At 48.1% G+C, this 25679-nt stretch overlaps 2 protein-coding genes across 2 annotated transcripts; both read left to right on the forward strand.

Annotated features, from left to right (window-relative positions):
- Positions 1-18432: 18432 nt before the first annotated feature.
- On the forward strand, positions 18433-21420 carry LOC135392444 (uncharacterized). Its single transcript, XM_064623154.1, has 2 exons — positions 18433-19699; positions 20981-21420. Exons 1-2 carry the CDS (start codon positions 18433-18435, stop codon positions 21418-21420), a joined length of 1707 nt encoding a protein of 568 aa, XP_064479224.1.
- A 181-nt stretch (positions 21421-21601) lies between these two features.
- LOC135392445 (uncharacterized) lies at positions 21602-23541 on the forward strand. Its single transcript, XM_064623155.1, has 2 exons — positions 21602-22689; positions 22800-23541. The coding sequence occupies exons 1-2, from the start codon at positions 21602-21604 to the stop codon at positions 23539-23541; spliced, it is 1830 nt and encodes a 609-aa protein (XP_064479225.1).
- The last annotated feature ends 2138 nt before the right edge of the window (positions 23542-25679 follow it).

Below are 25679 nucleotides of genomic sequence, written 5' to 3' on the forward strand. Positions count from 1 at the left end.
AATTCGCATTATGTTATAGTGTATATAGAAAATATCAATCGATTGGATTAAATTCTCTGTCATCGTGAAAGAGTGCTCGTCAAAGTGAGCGAATTAAAGCTTGCGTATTGTGAAATTACACATTCTACAACACTGATCATAAATCGCAACACTTGTTCAAATTGTGATTAAACTCTTACTGATGTGTGGTAGTCACCACTTCTCCTGAATGTGGATCGATAAATTTTCGCAATTAATCCACAATCATATATCTTGTATAGTATGTGTGAGTATATGCACAACTTTTTAATCTATATCTTTAGAAAAATGCAAGAAATATCGTGCTTTTCCTATCCAGTCATACAAACGGACAACTGTGTTGACAAAATATATATTTATTTGTTCCGCACTCCAATCGGTTGCTCGTCAAAGACGCCTTTTCTTCTTCTGTTTCACTCGATCTTTAGGGGACAGCCATACGGTTCGTACATGATACGACAGCATTCATTCCAGAGGTAAACTAAGACGTGCAGCAGATGAAGAGCTTGAAGAATATCTATGCCCGCGATGTCTCTGTAGCCGTATCTCTTTAGGACTTCGCGTGATATCATGAATAGGTTCGCATCTCCTTTTTCTAGCTCAATTTCGCGGTATACTCGTAGGATCTCGTCCATGGCATCGTCTACCCTGTCGATGGTGGTGAATCGTTTCCCGATGAAAGCTTCGTAGAGACCCCGCGGTACTGCTAAACACTGTATTCACAACACTTTAGCGAGGATGTCTTCTAACGTGGAGACAACACGTTCATTTCCCTCGATGACGGTAATGTCCAAGCTCGTGTGGTTCTTTTTCCAGTAGTCGCGCACCACGGGGATGGAAAACCCGGCATTTATGATTGTCTCGTCGATGGGTTCTCCGTTTCTATATCGCTCCAGCAGTTCCAACTTGTATCTCACAAACTGTCTTATTTTATGAGTACTCCGCACGGGAATAGCTCTCAAAATGTCACTAAAATCACTCTCTTCTCCGTGTCCATTTAAAAAGTTGTGTAGGCATTGTAAATCTGCCAGCATGCGTTTGCATACGAACTGATCCATCTCACACGACACACTGGGCCTTCGCACTTTTGCGGTTCTCAAGTCGGTGCTCATCACTTTTCTCCTGTCGGAGGATCATCCTCTTGAATCTCTTCAGTGTTTCTTACAAATCTGCACCATCATACGACCACAAAAGCCAGAACTTGTGTGAGCGCGCTGAAACAAGTTATGATATGGCACGCGCGTGGGAGCGGGACTTGTTTGATCGCGCAGAACAGTTTACGTTGTTGCCTGATGCGCTGGAAACATTTTACTAATAGCCAGAACTTGTTTGAGCACGCGCACGCATCGTGATGCGTGAAACGGTTTTCTTCTTTCCGTTTGATCGCGCAGAACGTTTGGGATATGATATAAAATTACTTTAAAATAGCGTGGCGCTCTCCACAAACTATATACTCGCTTAGTCGATGAGTACGTGCTATATAATCCTTCTCCTTATCACCTATCTATATAGCGTCTCCATCACACAACACAGAATTTTCCCTCCTAAAAACAGGAAATACTGCCGAATGAACTGAAAACTTTCCTCATCTTCCTCGTTGTGCGCTTAACCCAGAGTCGACCGATGGACGGAACTCAAATGCGCCCTTGGAGGGTGGTGCGATTTTGTTTACACAATCGTGCCCGTGATGCGCGCCCGTTAGCTGCGAGGGACATTTGGAAACTGCATAAGCGAACCCTTTGTTCTCGGCGCTTGTTTCGGCAATGAGCGGGTGGACTCATAGGGATATTTTTTTCCTTCTCATAGCGTGGTGTGATCACTGGTTTTAATACGTGCGGCCTCGGAAAACATGATTTACGAGGTGACCCAGTTTCTCGTTACATCACCTTGACGCAACATTTTTTTCCGCTAGGGTCCGCCGCAGAGTTTGGCCATGAAGTGCGTTTTTGATATAAAACAGATGGCTCATCTTCAAGGTGACCCAATTTCTCGGGCTTGCAACCTTGCGGAAACGAGCGAGCACTGATATAAAAGAGATGGTCCCAACCGGAGGGGTGTGTTACGCGCCTGTGTTTCGGCTATCAAGTTTTCCGTGCGTAAGTGGTCGACATGTTGGGTGTGTCGGCGCATGTTGTGAGGTGTGCGCGGGCAGGCTGAAATCGTGTGAGCTGTCCACGCGGCCGTGTTTCCCTACCCTGCTGTACCGCGCCATGCGACAAGAGTCTACGTGCGTCATATCGGTGTGATGAGGTAAGCCCTTTCTTTTTTTGATGAGCCGGACTTGTTCATAGTGCGACGATCTTAATATTGCTGCTTCCAGAATAGAGAAGGAACGCGGAGGTGCACGGGATGTTCGGGGAGAGAGCAATCTGAAATTGTGTTTCTTCATACTCAGTTTTGGGTTGAGTGTCCCTTTTTAACATTGAGTACGTGCGAAGCTTCACTGCATAGCATTGTTTAATAAGCGTCAGTCACGACATAGCATCACTGTGCTTGATTTAGTTAATTTCTTATGTTGAAGTCTAAAACTGCATGGGTTGGCTAAAGTCGCGTGAGCTGTCCACGCGTTTCAGATATTGCGGCATGCCGTCTGCGAAGGTGAGCGCGCATTTTTTCCGAGATGAACTCGTTCATAGTGCGACCATCCTTATATTTCTAAGAGTGCTTCCAGGACTGCGAGCTGTGTCGTGTACACTGGCTATGTTTGAACAGAGTATTCTGAAGGGAGCAATTGTGTTTCTTCATACTCAGCTTGGGTTGAGTCTGCCTTTTTCTTTTTTAGCTTCAGTACGTGCGTGCATAGCATTGTTTAATAAGCGTTGGAGTGTCAGCGCGTCTTGAGCTTCACCACATAGCGCCACCATGCTATTGTCATTCCGCCCGATTTATTTAATTTCGCGTGTTGAATGCGCGCTGTCTAAAATAAAAAACAGGCCCAAGGGTTTATCATACAAGCTGTTTTTCCCTCAAACCAGCTTATCTGCACAGCATCAGCTATCGTTGTTTTCTCGATCATGTGCTTCTTCTTGCTTATTTCGAACGCGTGCTGGCTTCCCTGATTCAGATATTGCGGCGTGCCGTCTGCGAAGGTGAGCGCGCATTTTTTCCGAGATGAACTCGTTCATAGTGCGACCATCCTTATATTTCTAAGAGTGCTTCCAGGACTGCGAGCTGTGTCGTGTACACTGGCTATGTTTGAACAGAGTATTCTGAAGGGAGCAATTGTGTTTCTTCATACTCAGCTTGGGTTGAGTCTGCCTTTTTCTTTTTTAGCTTCAGTACGTGCGTGCATAGCATTGTTTAATAAGCGTTGGAGTGTCAGTGCGTCTTGAGCTTCACCACATAGCGCCACTATGCTATTGTCATTCTGCCCGATTTATTTAATTTCGCGTGTTGAATGCGCGCTGTCTAAAATAAAAACAGGCCCAAGGGTTTATTGATCATACAAGCTGTTTTTCCCTCAAACCAGCTTATCTGCACAGCATCAACTATCGTTGTTTTCTCGATCATGTGCTTCTTCTTGCTTCTTTCGAACGCGTGCTGGCTTCCCTGATTAGCATCACGATGAGTTTTTTGCACATTGAAATGTTTTGTTTTGTTTATGTTCTGTCACAAAATTCGTTCTCAAGAATGAACGCGCTCCATTGCATCATTTGCCATTCTGCTTGATTGAAACAATTTTTAGGTTGAACTGCAAAGCACACACATCCTAAACGATCCTAAGCTTGTTCTCATGGGGTGGGCTTGACCTAACGCACGCATGCAACCGGGGGAAGCCAACTTTACTCGTGTAGAGCGTGTTTTGAGATTTGTACCCTGAAAATGTTTTTTTTTTTTTTTTCAACTGTGGCCGTGTGAACAGGCGGCGGCATGTAAGCTGTTCAGCACGCTGGCTCGCTAGAACCAGTTGGATAGAAATGAGTCACCAATGCAATGGCAGCTGTCCATCTTTGCAGAGACAAGCGGCGCCATCTCTTGTCTGTGTAGGGCAGAGCATGTGAAAAAGTTTCATTGTGAACCGGTGAGAAGCCGCGGATGGGCCGATAGCAGTTGGAGCCCGTTAGGGAGCCTTAGACATAAGTGACCGATGAGAGGCTTGTAGTCAGATGGGCCAATGAGCACTTGCAGTTAGATGAGCCATATGGTGTCTATCGAGGGAGCTGAGTGACCAATGAGCGCAAGAGATGACCGGGATCTCTCTGATGCAGCTGAACCAACCCACAGCAGGCTGTTGTACCAAATAAAGGTTGAAATCAACAATTGTCGTGTGTCTTGTCTGAAGCTGCTGCATTGTGGTTTAGGAGCGACAGGCTTAGCCAATCACTGTTCAGTAGGCTTAACGTGGACCAATCAGGGCCAGACATCGGTGGGCTTTGGTGTGAAGGGACAATCAGTAGGCTTAGCGTGGTTCGGCTTAGAAGTCAGTAGACTCAGAATGGACCAATCAGCATGAAGTAGGCAGAGCTGGTGAAGAGTTGCGCCATCCGGTGTCAGTGGACTTAGAACGAGGGCCAATTGGTAGCGGCCAATCAGAGCGCTGGTTGAGTGATCAGTAGGCTTAGCGTGGACTGGCTTAGAAGTCAGTAGGCTTAAAATGGACCAATCAATGTGAAGCGGGTGGAGCCATTAAAGAGTTGCGCCACGAAGTAAGTAGCATCAGGACCAGCCACAGCTGTGCCCCATGACGCAGCTGGACCAATAGCATAATTTCTATTAAATGTGTAGGGAACCTTCTTCGGCGCCGTCAGAGCATGCGCGTTGTGAACCAATGGGTGGAGGCATGCGGTTAGCGCGGGCCAATAGCCGTTGGAGCCTACCAGCCCCCGCTAAAGTTATCTTATGGTAAAAGTTCCACAGTTAAATTTATCTCATCTAGAGATGAGTGTGAGTGACCAATGAGTGGCTTGCAGTTCAATGGATCAATAGCAGTGACCACTTGCTGTTAGATGGACCCATCGGAGTTGGAGCCTATGAGGGAGCTGTGACCAACTAGAACCAATAAGGAGCTGGGTGAGCGGCCACGTGCACAGTCAGATGAACCAATAACAGTTGGAATCTACCGAGGGAGCTGAGTGAGCGTGAGAGATGTCCGCATAGACCAATGATCTCTCTGATGCAGCTGAACCTATACCCACAGCTGGACCAGGAGGCTGTTGTACCAAATAAAGGTTGAAATCAACAATTGTCGTGTGTGTCTTATCTGAAGCTGCTTAGGAGCGACAGGTAAGCCAATCACCGTTCAGTAGGCTTAGCATGGACCAATCAGGGCCAGCCGTCGGTAGGCTTAGAATGAGCCAATCAGCGTAAAGTGGGCGGAGCCAGTAAAGAGTTGCGCCATCTGGTGTCAGTGGGCTTAGAACGGGCCAATCGGCAGGCTTACATTGGAAGGGTGATCAGTAGGCTTAGAATCAGACCAATCAGCATGAAGTGGGCGGACGCCCCAAGGTAAGTTTGAACATCTGAGATGAAGCCGCCGGCGAGCGACCCGCGCACCATCTGGCGGCGGCCACCCGGGTAAGTTTGAGGCCGCAGCGGCGGCGGCGGCGGCGGCGGCGGCTGGGAGAGTGATCAGTAGGCTTAGAATGGACCAATCAGCGGAGCCGGTTAATTAGCATAACGGGGGGGGCGTGCTCAGCGTGCACCAATCAGCGTGAAGAGCCGAGTAATTAGCATAAAGGGGCGGAGCTACAGTCAACCAATCAATGATCAGTCAAGGCTTAGCACGGGCCATTCAACGTGAACTGGGCGGAGCCCAGCCAACTAATTAGCATAAAGGAGCGGAGCTACAGTCAGCCAATCAGTGGCGTGGTGGCCAATCAACGTGAAGTGGGCGGGGCTAATGGCCGCCAATCAGATGGCTTTGGCTTGTGTTGGATTACAAGTGGATTGTGTTGGCTTAGGACTGGATTGTGTTGACTTAGAACCGGATTTTGGCTTAGATTTGGATTAGAATCGGCCATCTTGGATTAGAAAAAGGATGTCGTTGTACGTAACGGTTATTATACCGTATTAATCAATACTACTGACCAAGTGTCCGGCACCTGTTTATTTATTTTATTTTTATTTTCGTACCCTCAGGGCATAAGCTTTACAGAGGGGAGTGGGACAAGAAACTAAAGGAGAAACGACAGGCACATACAAGGCAATTTCAATCATAACATAACATAAAAATGCAAAAAAAAAGAAAAGAAAACATGCAGACAATGTGGCCTAACAAAACTAATCACTAACAGACTAATGAATTGCTGCTGATTTCCTGAAGAGTGTAATGTCAGTGATTGATGATAATGATGATGGCAGTTGGTTCCACTGAAGCGATGTTCTAGGTATGAAGGACTCAGAAAACGTTGTGGTTGTACAGCGATGAATACCCACTTTCTGGCTATTATCGACGCGACGCGATATGTAATGAGGTGGGAGAATGAGCGATTCCTTCAACGAAGGGTTGTGGTGATAGATTTTATGAAAGAGGTTCAGGCGACTCAATTTACGGCGCACAGACAGTGGTGGGATCTATGGAGGCCACTTTTCATTGATGATACACTAGCGGTGCGATTGTAATTGCCGAGAATGCAACGTGCTGATCGATTCTGAACAGCTTCAATGGCGTGAACGAGATATTCTTGATAAGGGTCCCAGATAGCTGCCCCATATTCGAGTTTTGGTCTAATGATTGTTTTGTACAGTGTTAACTTTCGATGAAGAGGTACTAGATAAAAATTACGTTTGATGTAACCCAGAGTGCGATTGGCACTACTGATAATGTGTTCAATATGCGTGCGCCAAGATAAGTCCGATGTGATATGAACGCCTAGATATTTATACGATGAAACGTGTTCAAGTATGGTGTTGTTGATGCTGTATACTCTGAATAGTTTGAGGTTTTGCGGCAAACTCTAAGGTGTTTGCATTTATTAATATTGAGCTCCATACGCCATGTGTTGCACCAATCAAGGACGTGATCTAAATCAGATTGGAGAACGCTGGCGTCGTCACTCTTCGTAATTTCACGATATAGCACGCAGTCATCAGCGAACAGTTTTAAGTTTGAACGAAGGCTGCTGGGTAAATCATTAATGTATATGAGAAAAATAAGTTGGCCCAACACCGAACCCTGGGGAACACCGGAACGGACTGGGATTAGATTGGAGTCGTAATTGTTAGCCGTTACATATTGAAACTGACCGCTCAAGAAAGACCGAATCCACTCCAGAACCTGGGGATTAATATTGAGGGAGTTGAGCTTATGAAGCAGTAATTGGTGCGAAACCTTGTCGAAGGCGCGTTTAAATCTAGAGGAAGATACAATCTATAACTGAGGACCGACCTACGCTAAGTGGAGGTCGTGAGTAAAACAAGCATGTTGCATCTCACAGGAAAATGATTTGCGAAACCCGTGCTGGGAATCGCTGAAAAAAGCATTCTCTTCTAGGTGACGCACTAAATGAGAGTAGGTGATATGCTTAAGTATTTTACACCGCACGGATGTTAATGAAATAGGTCTATAATTATTGGGGGATTCTTTATCGCCTGATTTGTGTATTGGGATGATCTTATACCCAACTTCCAGACAATGGGAACTTGTCCTTCAAGCAGTGATTGTTGAAATATTTTAGAGAGCTGTTGGCTAAAGCCTGACAAAGTCAGATTTCCCATGATTTGATCCGGGCACGGCCTGACTTGTCTTGAATCCGGGCATTTCGTACGTCCGGCAGCTGTCGGCCAAAGCCGGATAGAGTCGGATTTCCTATGATCTGACCCTAATCTGGCCTGCCTATTTTGTACCCGGACATTTCGTTGGTCCGGCACGTGTTGGTTAAAGCCGGATATAGTAGAATTTGCCATGAACGGATCCAGAATCATGGCCTGTATTCGGGCTCGTGTCTGGCTCATCCGGAAGTTTCGTACGGGACAAGGCGCTACATGGCTTCTAGTTGTACCTTCAGGTATGCGCCCGGAAATCCTCGCATCCTGTTACGACGAGCCGTCTTTTGGCGTCATTTGGGGTACCGCAGAACGCTGGCCTGCATAGGAGAAAAATACTACTGGCCAAAGCTAGCCAAAGCTGTCCACCAGTACGTGAGAACGTGTAGGGAATGTCAACGCCGAAAAACGCCACCAGTGCGTCCGTCTGGATATCTTCAGCCGATTCAGCCGCCGTCGGCACCGTTTGAGCAGATGGGGACGGACCTACTCGGACCCTTCTCGCGATCGTCATCCGGAAATCGTTGGATAATCGTGGCGACGGACTACCTAACACGCTACGCCGGACAGTACAGACAGTACAGTACAGACAGACAGAAAACATGTAAGTGTACACTGGTGGAAAATTATTAAATATTGCAAAAGAGCCGCAGTCTGATGCCCCAAAATAAATAATAGTAGCAACAGTTAACATGTAATATCTAACATATGATAAGACATAGCACATAGAAACCGGAAAACAGGAGAGCATGGGTGCGAAAGTGGGTTTAGCACTACTTATGTAGAAAATAACTCTGTAATGGAATCCCTAAGGGGGCGTTTACACGGGCCGATTTTCAGCACCAACTCAGGCCAACTCGAAGCAACGTCTTTGGACCAACTTGAAGACGGTACCGTCTCCACGTTCACACGTACCAACTCGTTAGCTCCGCCCACAACCAACCTTACGGCAATCGGGATGTGTGGGTTCAAGTCCAACCGCAGGTGACTTTTTTTTAAACTGTCATTAATCATGCGAAGTCATTTTATTTCGCCAGAAGATCACCAGTATATGGCCAGTAGATAGATCACCAGTATGGCGCCTAGTAACCAAAAAAATAAAAGATTCTCAAGTACCCCTGTAGGATTTGAACCCACGCCAGGCACTACGACATGAACGAAATCGCTTGACGCCCTCGAGGGTCACGTGGCAATGCTCCTCACGTTGATTGGTTAGACCACCACGAACTTTTCCGAAGTTTTCGCTCGGCGACCTATTCCCAGCAACTCGAGTTGGTCATGGTTGGTGATGTCGGCCGACTGCCACCAACTCCAAAGTTGGTCCGAGTTGGTGCAGAAAGTTGCCCGTGTGAACGCTCGCTAAAAGAGGGCAGATCGTGTATTACAGCAATGTCACACGGTAACCTGTTCCAATCACGTGCGGTGCGAATGAAGAAAGATTCGGAGATAGAATTAGTATTGGCGTGATGGATTTTAACTTTTCGAAAGTGATCCAAGCGGTGGGAGGTGTACGTGGGCGATGATATGTAAGAGGAGAGGATGAGATCGTCATGATAGAATATTTTATGAAAAAGTGATAAGCGAGCAACTTTACGACGACCTGCTAGTAGGTGTAGTCGTAGATACTGTTTCATAAGAGAAAGACGTGCTGTGCGGTTGCAGTTTCCCATGATAAAGCATGCTGCCCGATTTTGAATGGATTCGAGCATATTAGTAAGGTTATTGCTTCCGGGGTCCCAAACCGAAGCAGAGTAGTGGAGTTTGGGACGCACGAGGAATCTGAACAGGTGCAGTTTAACGTTTGAGGGGGCAATATAGAAATTGCGACGAATGAAACCAAGTGAGGAGTTGGCAGAACTGCATATGAGTGAAATGTGAGATTTCCACGAGAGGTGAGCATCTATTTGAACCCCAAGGTATTTGTATGAAATTACGGACTCCAAGGTGGAGTTGTTAATTGTACATACGGGAATGTACGTGGCGTTACGGCTGCGGGATATCCTTAAATGCTTGCATTTGTGTATATTTAGTTCCATGGACCATGTCGAACGCCAGTTATGAAGCGAGGCGAGATCAGACTGAAGAGAGTTAGTATCAGAGCTACGAGGGATGTTCAAGTCAAACCGGGACTTTCTGTCTCCTGAATGTACAAATGGCTCGCGCTCCTTCTTTTTCGTCATATTCACACGCGACAGGCCTCCGCGTTCACCACGTGGTGGTCCAAAGTTTTTGCGAACGAGGTGAGCGCGCACGTCGAACAGCGAATTGTCGTGAATTAAGGCGTAAAGTCATCTAAAATTCACAGAAGACTTCAGTCTCAGTTTGGCCATGATACACTTAGACGCAACAAAGCGTTTGAGTGGTGCAAACGGTTTCGAGACGGCCGTACATAAGTGCAGGACGATCCCGGCAGGGGCGGCTCAGAGTCCAGTGTCAGAGTTCTTGAGAACATTCGACTTGTGGAGCGCTTGACCCTCAAGGACAGACGGATAACATATCTCGAACTGGCTCGAACGACGAACCTTTCTGTGGGAACGTTGAACACTATAATTCATGAACACCTCTAGTTTCGGAAAGTTAGTGCCCGTTGGGTCCCGAGGCAGCTCTTCGGTGTTTGACCGGCAGAGAAGACTGGAAATCTCCCAAGAGCTAAGGTACCGTTTCGACACTGAAGGACAGCCGTTCCTTGATCGGATCATCACGTGCGATGAAACGTGGGTGCACCATTTCACTCGTGGTGCACTCCTGACTCTAAACGCGCAACAAAACAGTGGAAGCGTCCGGGCTCGCCAGCTCCCAAGAAGTTCCGAAGCACCCCGTCCGCGGGTAAGATCATGACCACGGTTTTCTGGGGCAAGGCTGACGTTGATTTTTTGCCCAGTGGTACCACCATCAATAGTCATATTACTGCCAGGTTCTCAGGGATGTGCGTAAGGCGCTGAAGCAAAAGCGGCCGGGCCTCATCACCAAAGGAGTCCTCCTCCTACAGGACAACGCACGCCCGCATACCGCGCATCTCACAACGCGCGCCTTACAGAAACTTGGGTGGGAGTTGCTGCCACATCCCCCTTACAGTCGAGACTTCGCCCCCAGCGATTTCCATCTCTTCGGGCCACTGAAGGGGTTCCTTGGAGGCCGCCACTTCAGCTGCGACGACGAGGTCAAGAATGCGGTCCGATCATGGCTGCTACGTGCCGGAAAGAATTTCTACGCTGCTGGCATCCAAGCCCTTGTGAAACTCTGGGATAAGTGCATTAGTGCAGCTGGAGATTACGATGAAAAATAAAACAAAATTTTCCCCTGTAAGTTCATTTTACTTTTGCGAAAAATGAAAAGTCTCGGTTTGACTTGAACACTCCTCGTATATCCCTGGGACATCTGGTAGATGTTAAAAAAAGGAGCTGTCGCGTTATTTTTCGGAGACATCTAGGACACGTGGCCATTAGTGGCATGACGTAAGCAAACGGGGAAAATTTTTGGGTTTACTCCTTTATTTACCAAGTAATCATATTATAGACGGTAGCTTGAGTTAAAAACACGATATTTGAAAGGCTGGGTATGAGAACCGTTCGCAGGTATACGCTAACGTCGTATGCAGACTCACAAGCTAACTGCAAAGACGTTGTCACCGTTGCAAACGTTATGCGCCACGCCTACACTTGACGAACGTACTCCAACCATTTGTATTTCGGTATATGCTCGCTCTGGTATCTCTTGAAATCCGTGTATGCGGTGGAGGGCAGAGCCATTTATAGGGACAGTTTGGTCATTCTTTGATCTTTTGCCGCCGCATGGGAGGAGCTTATTTTGACGTCAGAGTCACCGTTGCGCCGCCCAAAAAGCCTGAATCCAAGCGGAATCCGCTTATCAGCCATCTAGTTCGCGCCATATTGATGCTGTCCGCCAGCTGGTCGACAGCTTCGTGGTCGCGTTGAATGTAATCTACAGTAATAACCGGCCTATGACCCACTGGCGCCAGTGATAAGGGGGCTTTGTTGCCGAACTGAAAGAGTTCAAGGACGAAAGGCTTTTCAAGCAAGAAGTACGCACGTGTCTTCTCTCCTTGGATTATAAACAACGATCAGCATCAATATGGCGTCGGCGACCAGTTAACGACTGGATAACAACGGAGCACGACGAGGGAGATCGTTCCGACCATGACGTCGCATGACGCGCTCTAAGTTAGGCTCCTCCTAATGGCCAAACTCTCTCTATAAACGGCTCTGGTGGAGGTGCCAAAAAGGAACCTGCGTCACATGTGGTGAAAAGCGAAAGCACATTTAATATTGTGCAGTCTGTGCGGTAAGGTTGCTGGGCACCCCTCACCAAGTGGGGTGTGCTGCCAAAAGTAGATGCCTTTTTGTCACGGAGGAGAAGTAGGGAGACCGAACTCCGCTGGAAAACAACGTCGCAATTTATCGAGTCAATTGTTGGCCGCGGCGCGGCGCTCGCGTTCTCTCCGGTACTAGCTCCGCGAAATCGCCTGCATGGCAATGCGCCGTTTGTGCTCGAATTCTCTACTAAAAAGCGTTCAAAACGAATGTTTGTTTGATAAGCATAAACAACGGTGTCTCCAGTAACGGGTTAATATTTTCTAGTCAGCTACAATTATTTTTCTTTTCTTTTTTTTTTTTCGGCTTCTGCTACCTCGTTTTTGTCTCATAGATGGAAGCTACCTGTCCGATAAAAATGGAATGGGAAATAAGAAGAAAAAAAACAACGAAACTTTAATACGTAAGACAAACGTCTGGCATTGCCAAAGGTGAAGTGTCGAATGCCTCCGACGGAATCCTCTGTCGCTTCTCCCCGACCGTCTCGGGTATCGTGCCCTTCTCGATCTGGTGCGCGCGTACTTTGCCGCTGCGCTAACACGCTAACATACCCAAAAGGAAGCAAACGTTGTTCCGAAAAGCCGCATTTGAGTGGTATGGAGGAAAGAGTATGTTAGAAGCTCTGTAATCGAAAGTCGCCGGACGCGATCTTTCCGGAATCGCGTTATGTGGGTGGTTGCATAAGCTGGGGCTAAGAAAGTTTTATCTCCGTACGTGTCAAGCAGTTAAGAGACCTTTGTGTGTGTCAGTGCAAGGAGGGGCGGGACGCTCTGATGATGGGACACGGTGGGGTTCCGAAGGTTCTGGCACTTAGTTTCTTATATCTTGTCATGCATGCCAATCGCTCGCTTTTGGGAACTGCAAAAGAAAGTCGAGATCTAGTCTCTAATTTATGTTGACGAACACTGAAATCTTGAACGACACTTACTTCTACATTATACACTATCACTTTAGTGTTTAGTTACAAGTTGCTTCTGTACAAGCAGGCTGCTCAAAGCGTTGCACCGGGGATTTTACCACCACCACAAAAAGTAAAAAAAAGAACAAAAAGAGATAAGGAACAATACTGCAACACCACCGATATATACCTGCCAGAAAAGCTAAAAAGCCCTAATTCCAGTAGATATGGGATTCCCCCCCCCCCCCCCCCGGTACACCACGATGAAAATCGTCTTCGAGAAACAGGCAGTGCATACACTGAATCCTGTACCGCGCGTGTGCAAAACCTGCGACAGAAGTGCGTTCTGGCACCTTGGTATTAAATTCGTTTATGGTGGCATGCGAAATGTAAATCCCAGTTAACCAGTAAATCCCAGCGGATGCATCACAATTACGACAAAAGGCTCTTGTTTCCCAAAGCGTTGTGCATACGGAGCGGTTGGTAGAAACGCGAGCGACAAAGCTATCGTGCAACAGCTAGAATGCAAATGTGGATTAACTAGCCCAATGACATCATTACCCTACACTGCGAGGTGTTCCCTGGAACTAATAGTGATCAATGCAAACCATTCATCAATGTACATCTCGTGGTCGTGCTTTGTCGGTGATGTAAATACGCGTACTGTGCTGCCTCTACAGGCTCGTCTTAGTTATTGTGTATATTTGGTAGCGCCCCTTCGCGGATTGTACGCGGCAGCTTTCTTCGTTTTCATTTTGGAACTGGGACTGTTGTGCTGATGCATGGAGCGAAGCCGACGTGGCTCCCGTCCCGCTCATGAAGACTGTCTTTTTACCGTACTTTGAGTTATGTATGGTTTAGCCTTCTGATTAAATGTGTGCAACTAAGGAACGTCCTGATTGAGATCAGAAAAGTAAAAAGACACTTCGCTCTGACGGCTGCTCTCCGTATGCAAGGCTTCGGGACCATCATGGAACACAGCACTAGCAACGAGGCTGCGGGTGACGCTTCCAGTGTTGGGGCACCTCAAGCTACTCGACCAAAACGCAAGGTGACTTTGTCGCTAAAGGCATTGGAAAGGTTCGAGTCTGATAAAGAAGAATTCGAAGTCAAGTTAGACAGGGCATGGGAGGAAACGGAAGTGGGCCTGTCGAACATTTCAACTACTGCTTCTGCCGAGGTCATACAACGGACGCTGAACGAGTTAAGGGCCAGCTTCAAGGGGTATCAACTTCTCTCGGAAAAGTATTTTACCTTCCTCACACGGATCGACACCGAGATCAGCCTCCAAGTACGAGACGTACAAAAGGCTATTGATCAACAACGCGACACTTTGGTCCAGAGGACAGTTATAGAAGCAAAGCAGCGTTTGGAGAGCCTTCTCGAAACAGCTTCGCTTCGTTCTGATTATTCCGGACATTCCACGTTTTCAAGACGTTCCATGAGATCTGCGCGGTCCAACATTTCTTGTGTGAGTGCGTCAGCAGCGAGAGCGAGGGCCGATGCTGAAGCTGCCAAGGCCCGCTCGGCTTACAGTAGGAAGGAAGCAGAAATGAAACTTGAAAGAGCTCGTATGGTGGAGGAAGAACAGATGGCAGCTGCTGCCGCCAGGCGCAAGAGAGTGGAATGGGAGGCCAACTTACAATTACTTCGGGAAGAGAAGGAAGCAGCTGCGGTCGAAGCGCAGGCCAGGACACTTGAGGCAGCTGCTGACACAGAAACCGCTAAACTCGACGGCGTTACAGTGGATGGAGATGGTTCGGTCCAGCAAGCCAAAGATTACTTGCAACACCGAACTATAAACCTAGATGATGGTTGACGTATGGCTAGACAAAGTTCACTTGGAACAGACGACTTACAGCTTCAAAGAACTGATGTTCACGGCGGAGACATACACGGAGCACAGACCAATACGAGCACAAGTCTTCCACGCTGTAATCCACACGCGTCTTGGCAAACGGATATACCAAAGCAGTCTTACAACGCAAGCACGCTCAGAACTGGTTGAGATGTGTTCTTCTGCTCCTTTGAACGTAACGCCTGCGAGCATTATACCTAGGCCGTCGACATAACGGCGACAGATTTGGCAAAGTTTCTTTTCCGACGAGAACTGGTTAACACTGGTCTCGCCAAATTTGATGATCAGCCCAAAAACTACATGTCGTGGAAGTCATCATTCAAAAACTCTATCGACCACTTGGGTATCACCGCAAGTGAAGAATTTGACCTTCTGGTGAAATGGTTGGGAAGCGAGTCCTCGCAGCACGTGAAACGGCTCAGATCAGTGCACGTAGGCAATCCTTCTGCAGGGCTGCAGTTAGCGTGGGAGAGGCTGGAGGAATGTTATGGTAGTCCGGAAGCCATCGAGAGTGCTCTCCTGAAAAGACTTGGAGCCTTCCCCAAGATCTCCAACAGTGACCACCGCAAGTTACGAGAACTGGGAGACCTGCTTTTAGAATTGGAATCAGCAAAGGCAGATGCTCGCCTACCAGGACTCGGTTACCTAGACACAGCTCGAGGTGTGAACCCCATCGTGGGAAAATTGCCATATGGCCTTCAGGAGAAATGGATCACGCAAGGGTCAAGATACAAAGAAGAAAAGAGGGTAACATTCCCTCCATTCTCCTTCTTTGCAAAGTTCATTCGGGACATAGCAAAGACCAAAAACGACCCAAGCTTTCATTTCGGTTCATCCACTTCTTTCAACACTACTCGTCTGAGAGACGACAGAACCCCACCTAGGAATGTCAGTAACAGGACATCAGTCGCTGTCAAGAAAACAGATATTCTGTCAAAAGCATCCGATCCTGGCCCTACGGCATCTAGGGGCAAGACTGTCAAAGATGCAAGCAAAGAATGCCCCCTTCATCGGAAGCCACATCTGCTGAACAAATGCCGTGGCTTCCAAACCAAGCCTCTGACGGAACGGAAGGCTTTGCTCAAGGAGTTCGGGATCTGCTTTAGGTGCTGCTCGTCGTCGGACCACTTCTCCAGAGACTGTGTGCAGGTCATAAAATGCGCGGTGTGTGGCAGTGAAGGACATGCATCTGCCCTCCACCCAGGTCCTGTCCACCAAGACACCAGCACATCAGCAGGTGATGTCCAGCACGGCGGGGAGGATGACGTTCATCCTTTGTCAACTAAAGTGATGTCTAAATGCACAAGTGTGTGCGGAAGCAACACTTGGGGTAGGTCTTGCTCGAAGATATGTCTAGTCAGAGTGCACCCAAAGGATAAGCCGGACCTATCATTCAAGATGTACGCTGTACTGGACGATCAGAGCAACCGGTCGCTTGCCAGGCCGGCCTTTTTCGATGTGTTGGGCGTGCAGGGATGTGAATCCCCCTACACACTCAAAACATGCGCTGGGACAGTTGAGTCATCGGGAAGACGAGCAAGTGGATATGTGGTAGAGTCCATCGATGGACGTGTAAAACTTCCACTACCCACACTCATCGAATGTATGCAAATTCCCGACGACAGGAATGAGATTCCTACGCCAGAAGTGGCGCACCATCATCCACACTTGAAGAAAATAGCTAGTTTAATCCCACCTCTGACGGACGACGCTGAAATACTGCTTCTGCTCGGCAGGGACGTTTTGCTGGTGCACAAGGTACGGCAACAACTGAATGGTCCCAACAATGCTCCGTATGCCCAAAGGTTGGACCTCGGCTGGGTGGTAGTAGGTGATGTGTGCATCAATGGGATGCGGAAGCCAGACCGTATCAGTACATTCACCACTACACTGCTAGAGAACGGCCGCGCGAGCACTTTTACTCCGTTTCGAAGTCACGTCTTCATCAAAGAGAATGTCGCACAAGGTGCTGCCATAGCCAACTTGACGTCGATGCCAGCGGGGTCATGCGATACGTTGTCGTACATCCAAGGGCTGGGTGACTCTGTGTTTGAGACGTCGAAGGACGACAACAAGCTCGCTCCTTCGATTGAGGACAAGCAGTATCTGGAAATAATGAACAAGGCATTCACCAAGGATGAAGCAAACAGTTGAGTTGCTCCGCTTCCCTTACGCACAAGAAGGAGTCCACTACCGGACAACAGGGAACAAGCACGAACTCGGTTTGCCTCGCTCTGCCGTACCTTGGACAAAAGACCGGATATGAAAGAACACTTCTTTACGTTTATGGGCAACATCTTTGCCAACGGACATGCTGAGTTAGCCCCGGAACGGCAAGAAGGAAAAGAAGTGTGCTACCTTCCTATTTTCAGCGTATATCACCCGAAGAAGCCGGAACAGATACGTGTTGTTTTCGACTCGAGCGCGAAGTTTCAAGGGACATCCCTAAATGACGTCCTTCTCACTGGACCTAATCTTGGAAACAGTCTTTTAGGAGTACTAATTCGGTTCCGTAAGGAACCCTTCGCCATCACCGCAGACATTCAACAAATGTTTTACTGCTTCATCGTTCGTGAGGAGGACAGGGAGTACCTAAGATTCCCCTGGTTCCGCGACAACGACCCGAAGAAGGATGTTGTGGAGTACAGGATGTGCGTCCACGTTTTCGGAAATAGCCCATCGCCAGCTGTTGCAACGTATGGACTTAAGCGAACCGCCCTTGAAGGTGAAAGGGAGTATGGTACCGACGCCAGGCGATTTGTAGAGAGAGATTTCTATGTGGATGACGGACTGAAGTCCCTCCCTACCGAAGAAAGCGCCATCGGTCTACTCTAGAGAACGAAGGACATGCTGGCTGTAGCAAACCTTTTGTCCCGATGTGACGCGCTGTCGTCTAATGAGTATGTACGGTTACAGGAGTTAACTAACATAGCTACCTCTCTGCGGAAACGGGGCTATCCAGGTACTTTCCTTAGCAACACAAGACGACGTGTCAAAGATAGGGTAACTAGGACCGACAATGTCAAATCTGTGGTGTGCATCCCTTTTGTTCAAAGTGTGTCGTATGCGATTCGTAGGGCTTTACGCCCACTAGGTGTAAGAACGGTTTTCAAACCGATATGTACTTTGGCCGCCACTTTTGGAAAACCTAAAGATCGCACCGCACCGCATGAACAAAGCGGTGTTGTGTACAAAATGCAATGCGGGGGTTGTGATAGGATCTACATCGGTGAGACAGGCAGGAAACGAATAACACGTTTGAAAGAGCATAAAAGTGATGTGGCCAATGCTACGAATGCCACGCGATTGAAAACCGAGTTGGTTGATCACTGTTGGGCCACTGAACATGTATTTGATTTTGATAACGCGGAAACCTTGGCACGGGAGATAAGATGGGGCCCGCGGAAGTTGTTGGAATCGTGGTTTATCAGACATGCGGAGTCAGCGTGCAACAAAAACCGTGGCCCTCTGCCGGATGTGTACGCCGCCCTCTTTGATAAGTGAGTGATGTGCCCCTTGGTTTGCCCATGTGTACTGAGGATGCTGCCTGGATAGGCGGCGAAACGTCTACTGTAGTGTTGTTTTAATTGTTGTGCAAGTCGGAGCAGTAAAGGTTTTACAGTATGTCTTCATCACCCGGCTTTTGGAGTATTTTCTCACGTATCCGCTTCAATTACGGAGGTACGGTTGTTGACCAACTAAGGGAGTACATCGGTCAGTCTACAAAGATAGTACGGAACCAGTGCCACGTGCGTTTTAACCATGAATGCCTCAACAACAACGTGGTTCCTCGAAGCCTACATTGCAAGCCCCTTGTGGACACTGCGTATGGCCGTGAACTTGTGCGACGTTTCAGCCGGAATTGCCTGAGAGCCCGCATCCAGGATAACAGACAGCAGATTCAAGTAGCAAGATGTCGCATGACAGCATCGGAGCACGTTCTCCGTGCTACATTGCACCCAGACGACTTCCATGATGTCCTGGTGACGAGAAAGCAGGCAGAGGTTACAGAGAAGGACAAATATACCGAGGCCCACCGCCAGAAGCTTGCACGGTTGCTTCCGGGTTCTTCTACATGCTTCGGTGGGACTTCCAACGTGCACAACTTGTCATCCAAGCAATTTTCGGAAGACCACGTGAGCCTTTTGTCGAAAGGTTTGAATTTTGCTGTGGCACCAGGTAGTGTCCCGAAGCGTGATATTGTCGTGGAGGTTGAAGAATGTCTCCGGCACCTGAAGGACACGGCCAATGTTAGTCTGGCCCGTAGTCGAGTAGTCAGCGTTTTGGCGGACGCTCAGCCCCCGCGTCGGAACTTAACCCGTGGGGAATGTGCGGCCTTAAGGGATTTGAAGTCTGATGCTTCGGTTGTGATCCTCCCAGCTGACAAGGGGAAGGGCACTGTTCTCCTGGATGGCGAGGTGTATGACAGGAAGATGCTACAGTTGTTGGATGACCCTGTCCACTTTGAGAAGATGGCTGCCGATCCTACTGCGAAGTCTGAGCGGCAGCTTGTTGATCATTTGCGAAGACTTAGAAGAGAGGGCAAGATTGATGAGACTCTTTACCGTCGCCTATTTTCTTCAGATGGGGCTGTACCAAAAATATACGGAGTGCCCAAGATTCACAAGGAGGATTGCCCTCTTCGACCGATTGTGTCCTTTGTGGGTTCGCCGACATATGGGTTGTCTAGATTTTTGGTAGAACTTTTAAAGCCTCTTGTGGCTGATAATGTGTTTGCAGTTAAGAACTCTAGGGACTTTGTTTCCCGTGTCCGTGCACTTCAGTTGAGGGACGACGAGTTAATGGTTTCCTTTGATGTGGTTTCGTTGTTTACGAACGTTCCCGTTGTGTTGGCTTTAAGCATCATTGAGAAACGTTTGAAAGAAGATTGTACGCTAGAAAATCGCACGTCATTACTGGTCAATGATATCATGGTTTTACTTAGATTTTGTCTAAAGCAGACGTTTTTTACCTTTGCTGGTGTTGTGTACCATCAGGTTGAGGGCTGCCCTATGGGAAGCCCAGTGTCGGTAACTGTCGCCAACATAGTAATGGAGCATGTGGAGAGTGAGGTGATGGCGTTTCTCTTTCCGGTGAAGATGTATTGTAGGTATGTTGACGATACGTTTGTTGTGCTGGAAAGGAGTAGCTTGTATGCGTTCCACCAGGCTCTGAACAGTGTACACCCCGCTGTTCAGTTTACTTGTGAAACGGAAAGTGACGGCTCACTCCCTTTTCTGGATGTGTTGGTGAGACGGGACCGAGAGGGCTTCCTTGGGACTTCTGTTTACCGCAAACCCTGCGACAGTGGGGGTCTGTTATCTTTTTATTCACACCACCCATTTGAACACAAACAAGCTGTGGCGCATACCCTTTTGTCCCGATGTGACGCGCTGTCGTCTAATGAGTATGTACGGTTACAGGAGTTAACTAACATAGCTACCTCTCTGCGGAAACGGGGCTATCCAGGTACTTTCCTTAGCAACACAAGACGACGTGTCAAAGATAGGGTAACTAGGACCGACAATGTCAAATCTGTGGTGTGCATCCCTTTTGTTCAAAGTGTGTCGTATGCGATTCGTAGGGCTTTACGCCCACTAGGTGTAAGAACGGTTTTCAAACCGATATGTACTTTGGCCGCCACTTTTGGAAAACCTAAAGATCGCACCGCACCGCATGAACAAAGCGGTGTTGTGTACAAAATGCAATGCGGGGGTTGTGATAGGATCTACATCGGTGAGACAGGCAGGAAACGAATAACACGTTTGAAAGAGCATAAAAGTGATGTGGCCAATGCTACGAATGCCACGCGATTGAAAACCGAGTTGGTTGATCACTGTTGGGCCACTGAACATGTATTTGATTTTGATAACGCGGAAACCTTGGCACGGGAGATAAGATGGGGCCCGCGGAAGTTGTTGGAATCGTGGTTTATCAGACATGCGGAGTCAGCGTGCAACAAAAACCGTGGCCCTCTGCCGGATGTGTACGCCGCCCTCTTTGATAAGTGAGTGATGTGCCCCTTGGTTTGCCCATTTGTACTGAGGATGCTGCCTGGATAGGCGGCGAAACGTCTACTGTAATGTTGTTTTAATTGTTGTGCAAGTCGGAGCAGTAAAGGTTTTACAGTATGTCTTCATCACCCGGCTTTTGGAGTATTTTCTCATGTAGCAAACCTGAGGCTGCACAAAATAGCCTCCAACAGCGTCGCAGTGATGAAAGCTTTCCCATCTGAGGAGCATGCGAAAGATCTGAAAGATCTAGACTTGGGAACTGACTCCCCTCCGACACAAAGAAGCTTGGGCCTAAGTTGGAACATTAAAGATGATACCTTCACCTTCCACGTTCCTCCCAACAAGAAGCCTCACACCAGGCGTGGTCTTCTGTCTACAGTTAATAGTTTGTACGACCCTCTTGGATTCGCAACTCCTGTCACTGTACGTGGTCGGCTGTTGTTGAGGGAACTGTCCACCTTGACAGAAGATTGGGACGTCGAGCTACCACAAAGTAGTGAATGGGAAGTTTGGAGGGACTCTCTATCAGATCTCGAAGATATCGAGATACCTCGTACCTACCTACTCTGGTATATCTCTCGCCACTGCGTGTCGTAAGGAGCTCTGTATATTTTCAGATGCCTCAACAAAAGCCATTGCTGCCGTGGCTTAATTAAAACTCACGGATGCTCGTGGTCATAACCATGTCGGGTTCATCCTCGGGAAAGCCAAGCTCGCACCGAAACGTGGACATACAATTCCAAGACTCGAGTTGTGTGGGGCGGTGCTCGCAGTGGAAATGGCTGACGTTATCATCAGCGAGCTCGACGTTTGCCTTGACGAGGTGAAGTTCTACACCGACAGCAAGGTGGTACCCGGCTACATATATAACGAGTCCAGGAGGTTCTACGTATACGTAAGCAATAGGGTCGAAAGTATCCGGAAGTCATGTCAGCCCAAACAGTGGAATTATGTTCCCACTGAACAGAACCCTGCCGACATTGCCACACGGGCAGTATCGGCTGATCGCCTTGCAAAGACAACGTGGTTAACTGGCCCTAACTTTTTGTACAAGACAGAAGACTCGGGCTCAGATTTCGAATGTCAAACGTTTCGATTGATAGACCCTGAGGCAGACGAGGAGGTTCGTCCTGTGGTGACCACCCTTTCTACCAGCGTGTCGTCGCAGCGTCGGCTGGGTGCTCACAGATTCGAGCGGTTTTCGAGATGGACGATTCTCATTCGAACAATAGCGAATCTTCTGCACATCGCTCGCTCATTTCATTCTCGGGGTGATACTGCATCGGTGTCCTGTCGACACTGGCACATTTTCCTCGAGCCCCGGACTAATGAAGAACTTTCCGCTGCGAAGAAACTCGTCTACAGAACCGTCCAAGGCGAAATGTTCTCGAGTGATCTTCGATGCATCCAAAATGAGCACAGACTACCAAGGGACAGCCCACTTTGGAAGTTGAACCCCTATATGGACGAGGATGGCGTCATGAGAATCGGAGGACGACTTCAGAACTCGACACTTGACCAAGACGAACGGCACCCTGTCATCATGCCCCGTCGACATCATATTACTACACTACTGGTCCGACACCATCACGAAAGGGTTGAGCATCAAGGCCGCCATTTCACTGAAGGTGCAGTCAGAGCGGCAGGATTGTGGATTGTGGGAGCAAAAAGCTGCATCGGCTCGATGATTCACAAGTGCGTCAAATGCCGCAAACTGAGGAGCAGACCTCAGAAGCAAATCATGGCTGATTTGCCAAGAGACAGACTTAGCATGGACCCACCGTTCATTTATGTGGGCCTCGACGTGTTTGGACCATGGAAGGTTAAAGCGCGCAGAACTAGAGGTGGACTCGCACATAGCAAAAGGTGGGCTGTGTTGTTTACTTGACTGTCCGTACGTGCGATACACATTGAAGTCATTGAATCGATGGATTCTTCGAGCTTGATCACGCCCTCAGACAGTTCTTGTCTATTAGAGGTCCGGTTAAACTGCTGCGGTCCGATTGCGGAACCAATTTCGTCGGTGCGTGCAAAGAGGTAAAGATCAACACTGCGTCACCTGGCCACAACGATGTTGGCAAATATCTGCAAACTCAAGAATGCACGTGGGTTTTCAATCCCCCTCACGCCTCTCACATGGGTGGTGCTTGGGAGCGCATGATCGGGATTGTTCGTCGCATCGTGGACTCTGTGCTTCTAGGCACGAACAAGTCAATGATTTCACACGATATGCTTGTCACACTCTTTGCGGAGATCGCAGCGATCGTAAATAGCAGACCTTTGACTCCGGTGTCAACAGATCCGGAAAACCCAACGATTTTGACTCCAAGTATGATTCTCACTCAGAAGACGGGTAGAAACCCTCCACCTCCTGGAGAATTTGGGCGTGACAATGTCTACCGACGGCACTGGAAACAAGTGCAGTCAATGGCCAACACCTTTTGGGACCGCTGGAGGAAGGAATATCTTCCAATATTGCAGGGCCGTCGCAGGTGGCAAACAGCTCAACGAGACGTCCGAGAAGGTGACATTGTCTTGCAGAAGGATAAGGATGCCGAGAGAAATGAGTGGCCTATGGGTCGCGTTATCAAGACTCTACCCAGTTCTAACGGGAGGGTGCGTAAGGTAGAGCTTAAGATCCACAAGAACGGACTAGTGAAGGTTTTCCAGAGACCCATTTGTGAAATTTTCCTTTTATTAAGTGATCATGAACTGTGAACATTTACATGCTTGTTGGAGAATTCGTGGTATCTTCAGATACCAGACGGGGAGTGTGCTGCCTCTACAGGCTCGTCTTAGTTATTGTGTATATTTGGTAGCGCCCCTTCGCGGATTGTACGCGGCAGCTTTCTTCGTTTTCATTTTGGAACTGGGACTGTTGTACTGATGCGTGGAGCGAAGCCGACGTGGCTCCCGTCCCGCTTATGAAGACTGTCTTTTTACCGTACTTTGAGTTATGTATGGTTTAGCCTTCTGATTAAATGTGTGCAACTAAGGAACGTCCTCATTGAGATCAGAAAACGTACCATCCTGTACGATGTCGGATAACAACCTTTGTGCTTCTTCGGGTGTCGCGTTTTATCGCAAATAAAAAAAGAAAAAAGAGAACAGCTTATTGACTGCGAGAGCACCACGCTTACGGGAATCGAGACCACGCTTTCTGAACGGCGGCTCGGCAGAGTTCGTTCTCCTTACTTCTCCTCCGTGCTTTTTGTTTAATTAGTGTGTGCAGCATTCATTTGCTATAGGCGACCTGCGCTTCGCTAGAGGCGCCACTTAGCTATTGTGCTACAGCGCCCCTCGCGGAAAGCGCGCGCATAGTCATACTGTAGAGTGACGAGGCGAGCGTGTTGTACCCACAGAACCATTAACCGCCCGTCAACATCCAGCGAACGTCGGGTTGTGGATGTTGGGTACGTCTCACGAACGTACACATTTGCTCCCGATTACGTTTTAACTACGCCCGTACTACTGTGCTAATCAAGAGAAAATTATGCGAAATGGACGTCGTAGGACCGCCGATGCGGATCTTCGAGGGACATGTGGAGGATCTCTATCTCGGCCCTATAGGTATCGCGCGGCTATGGAAATATCGCAATTTTAATCATGAGATGAACAGAAGGACGCAAGTGTGCAACCAAAATACTTTATTTCTACGCGTATGTGGACTTTGTTTACATGTGCATTCGTACATGCCTGCCGGCACATAAGCAGTACAAACAATGAAAACACGTGACAAGGTGCCATATCCAGATCATTCCAGTTCATACAGATCGTGATCACCATATCACCACGTTATCTACAAAAGAAAAAAACATCCATGTTACTCGCCGTATAATTAGTTGGCATCTTGCATGAAACCGACGCAACTGTATCCTCACGCTCCTTCACGTCTTGTGAATGGCTACCGGTGTCTTGATATTGTTCCTTTCTGTGTCTTCCGGCCTCTGTAACTCATTGGCCAAGTTCTGTCACCGAGGCACACTGATAAAAACAACAGACATAATCAGGCATCATTGGTCTCTGCCTATTGCACATACGCATATCAGCGTTTGGCCGTACTTCTCGTTTACCTAACATTCTTACCTGTAACGCATAAGACAGGAAATAATTCCAAGACTGCTCATAGAGAAAACACTCCACACTCTCTGTGAGACGCTGAGACGCACGCAGCAATGAATGACCGATGCTAAGCGGTATAGCCCTTTATGCCTGAAAGAACATCAAGAACACAGTGAATGAACCACAAAATAAAAGTAGCACGCAATGCTAATATGCCTATATTACAAGCTCAGCTAGGATCGATTGCATTTTTTTTTTTTCACTAGCCAGTGGGCTAAAGCGACTTGAAGAACAAATGAGTCTTAAACGCGAGCGCTAGGAAACAAAGGCACCACGGCCGTTTACCTGCATTTGGGTCATAGACATTGGCCCCCGATGGAGAATCCGTTACGTACAAGGCATATGCTCCTAACTCTTCACAAAATTCAAGTTGTACTGGTGCTGTTCGCGTTGAAAATTACCGTATTACTCCGAGCCATTCCAGACGCCGCCATGTTTCTCCAGCGTCTCCAGCGGCGTTTGAAATCATCCGCACAACAGGCTATGGCATCACGTGACTCTCTCTTCTGCGCGTTGCGGAAAAAATAAGCCTTCTGCGCAGATTTCTGCTCTAGGCGGCGACGCAGTCAGACGACAGACCGGGAGAGAAGAACGAGTTGGAGTGTGAAGGGCGAAAAGGGATGCTGAAACGGCTCTTTGTGGACACACTGCGGATGGGGTGCGCACGGTGTCCACAGGGTAATATACGTGGGACGTCTGCTGACGTATACTCATTGGAGCATCCCATCTAACGC

This window comes from Ornithodoros turicata, chromosome 4 (genome assembly GCF_037126465.1).
Source record: "Ornithodoros turicata isolate Travis chromosome 4, ASM3712646v1, whole genome shotgun sequence".
NCBI classification, from domain to species: domain Eukaryota; kingdom Metazoa; phylum Arthropoda; class Arachnida; order Ixodida; family Argasidae; genus Ornithodoros; species Ornithodoros turicata.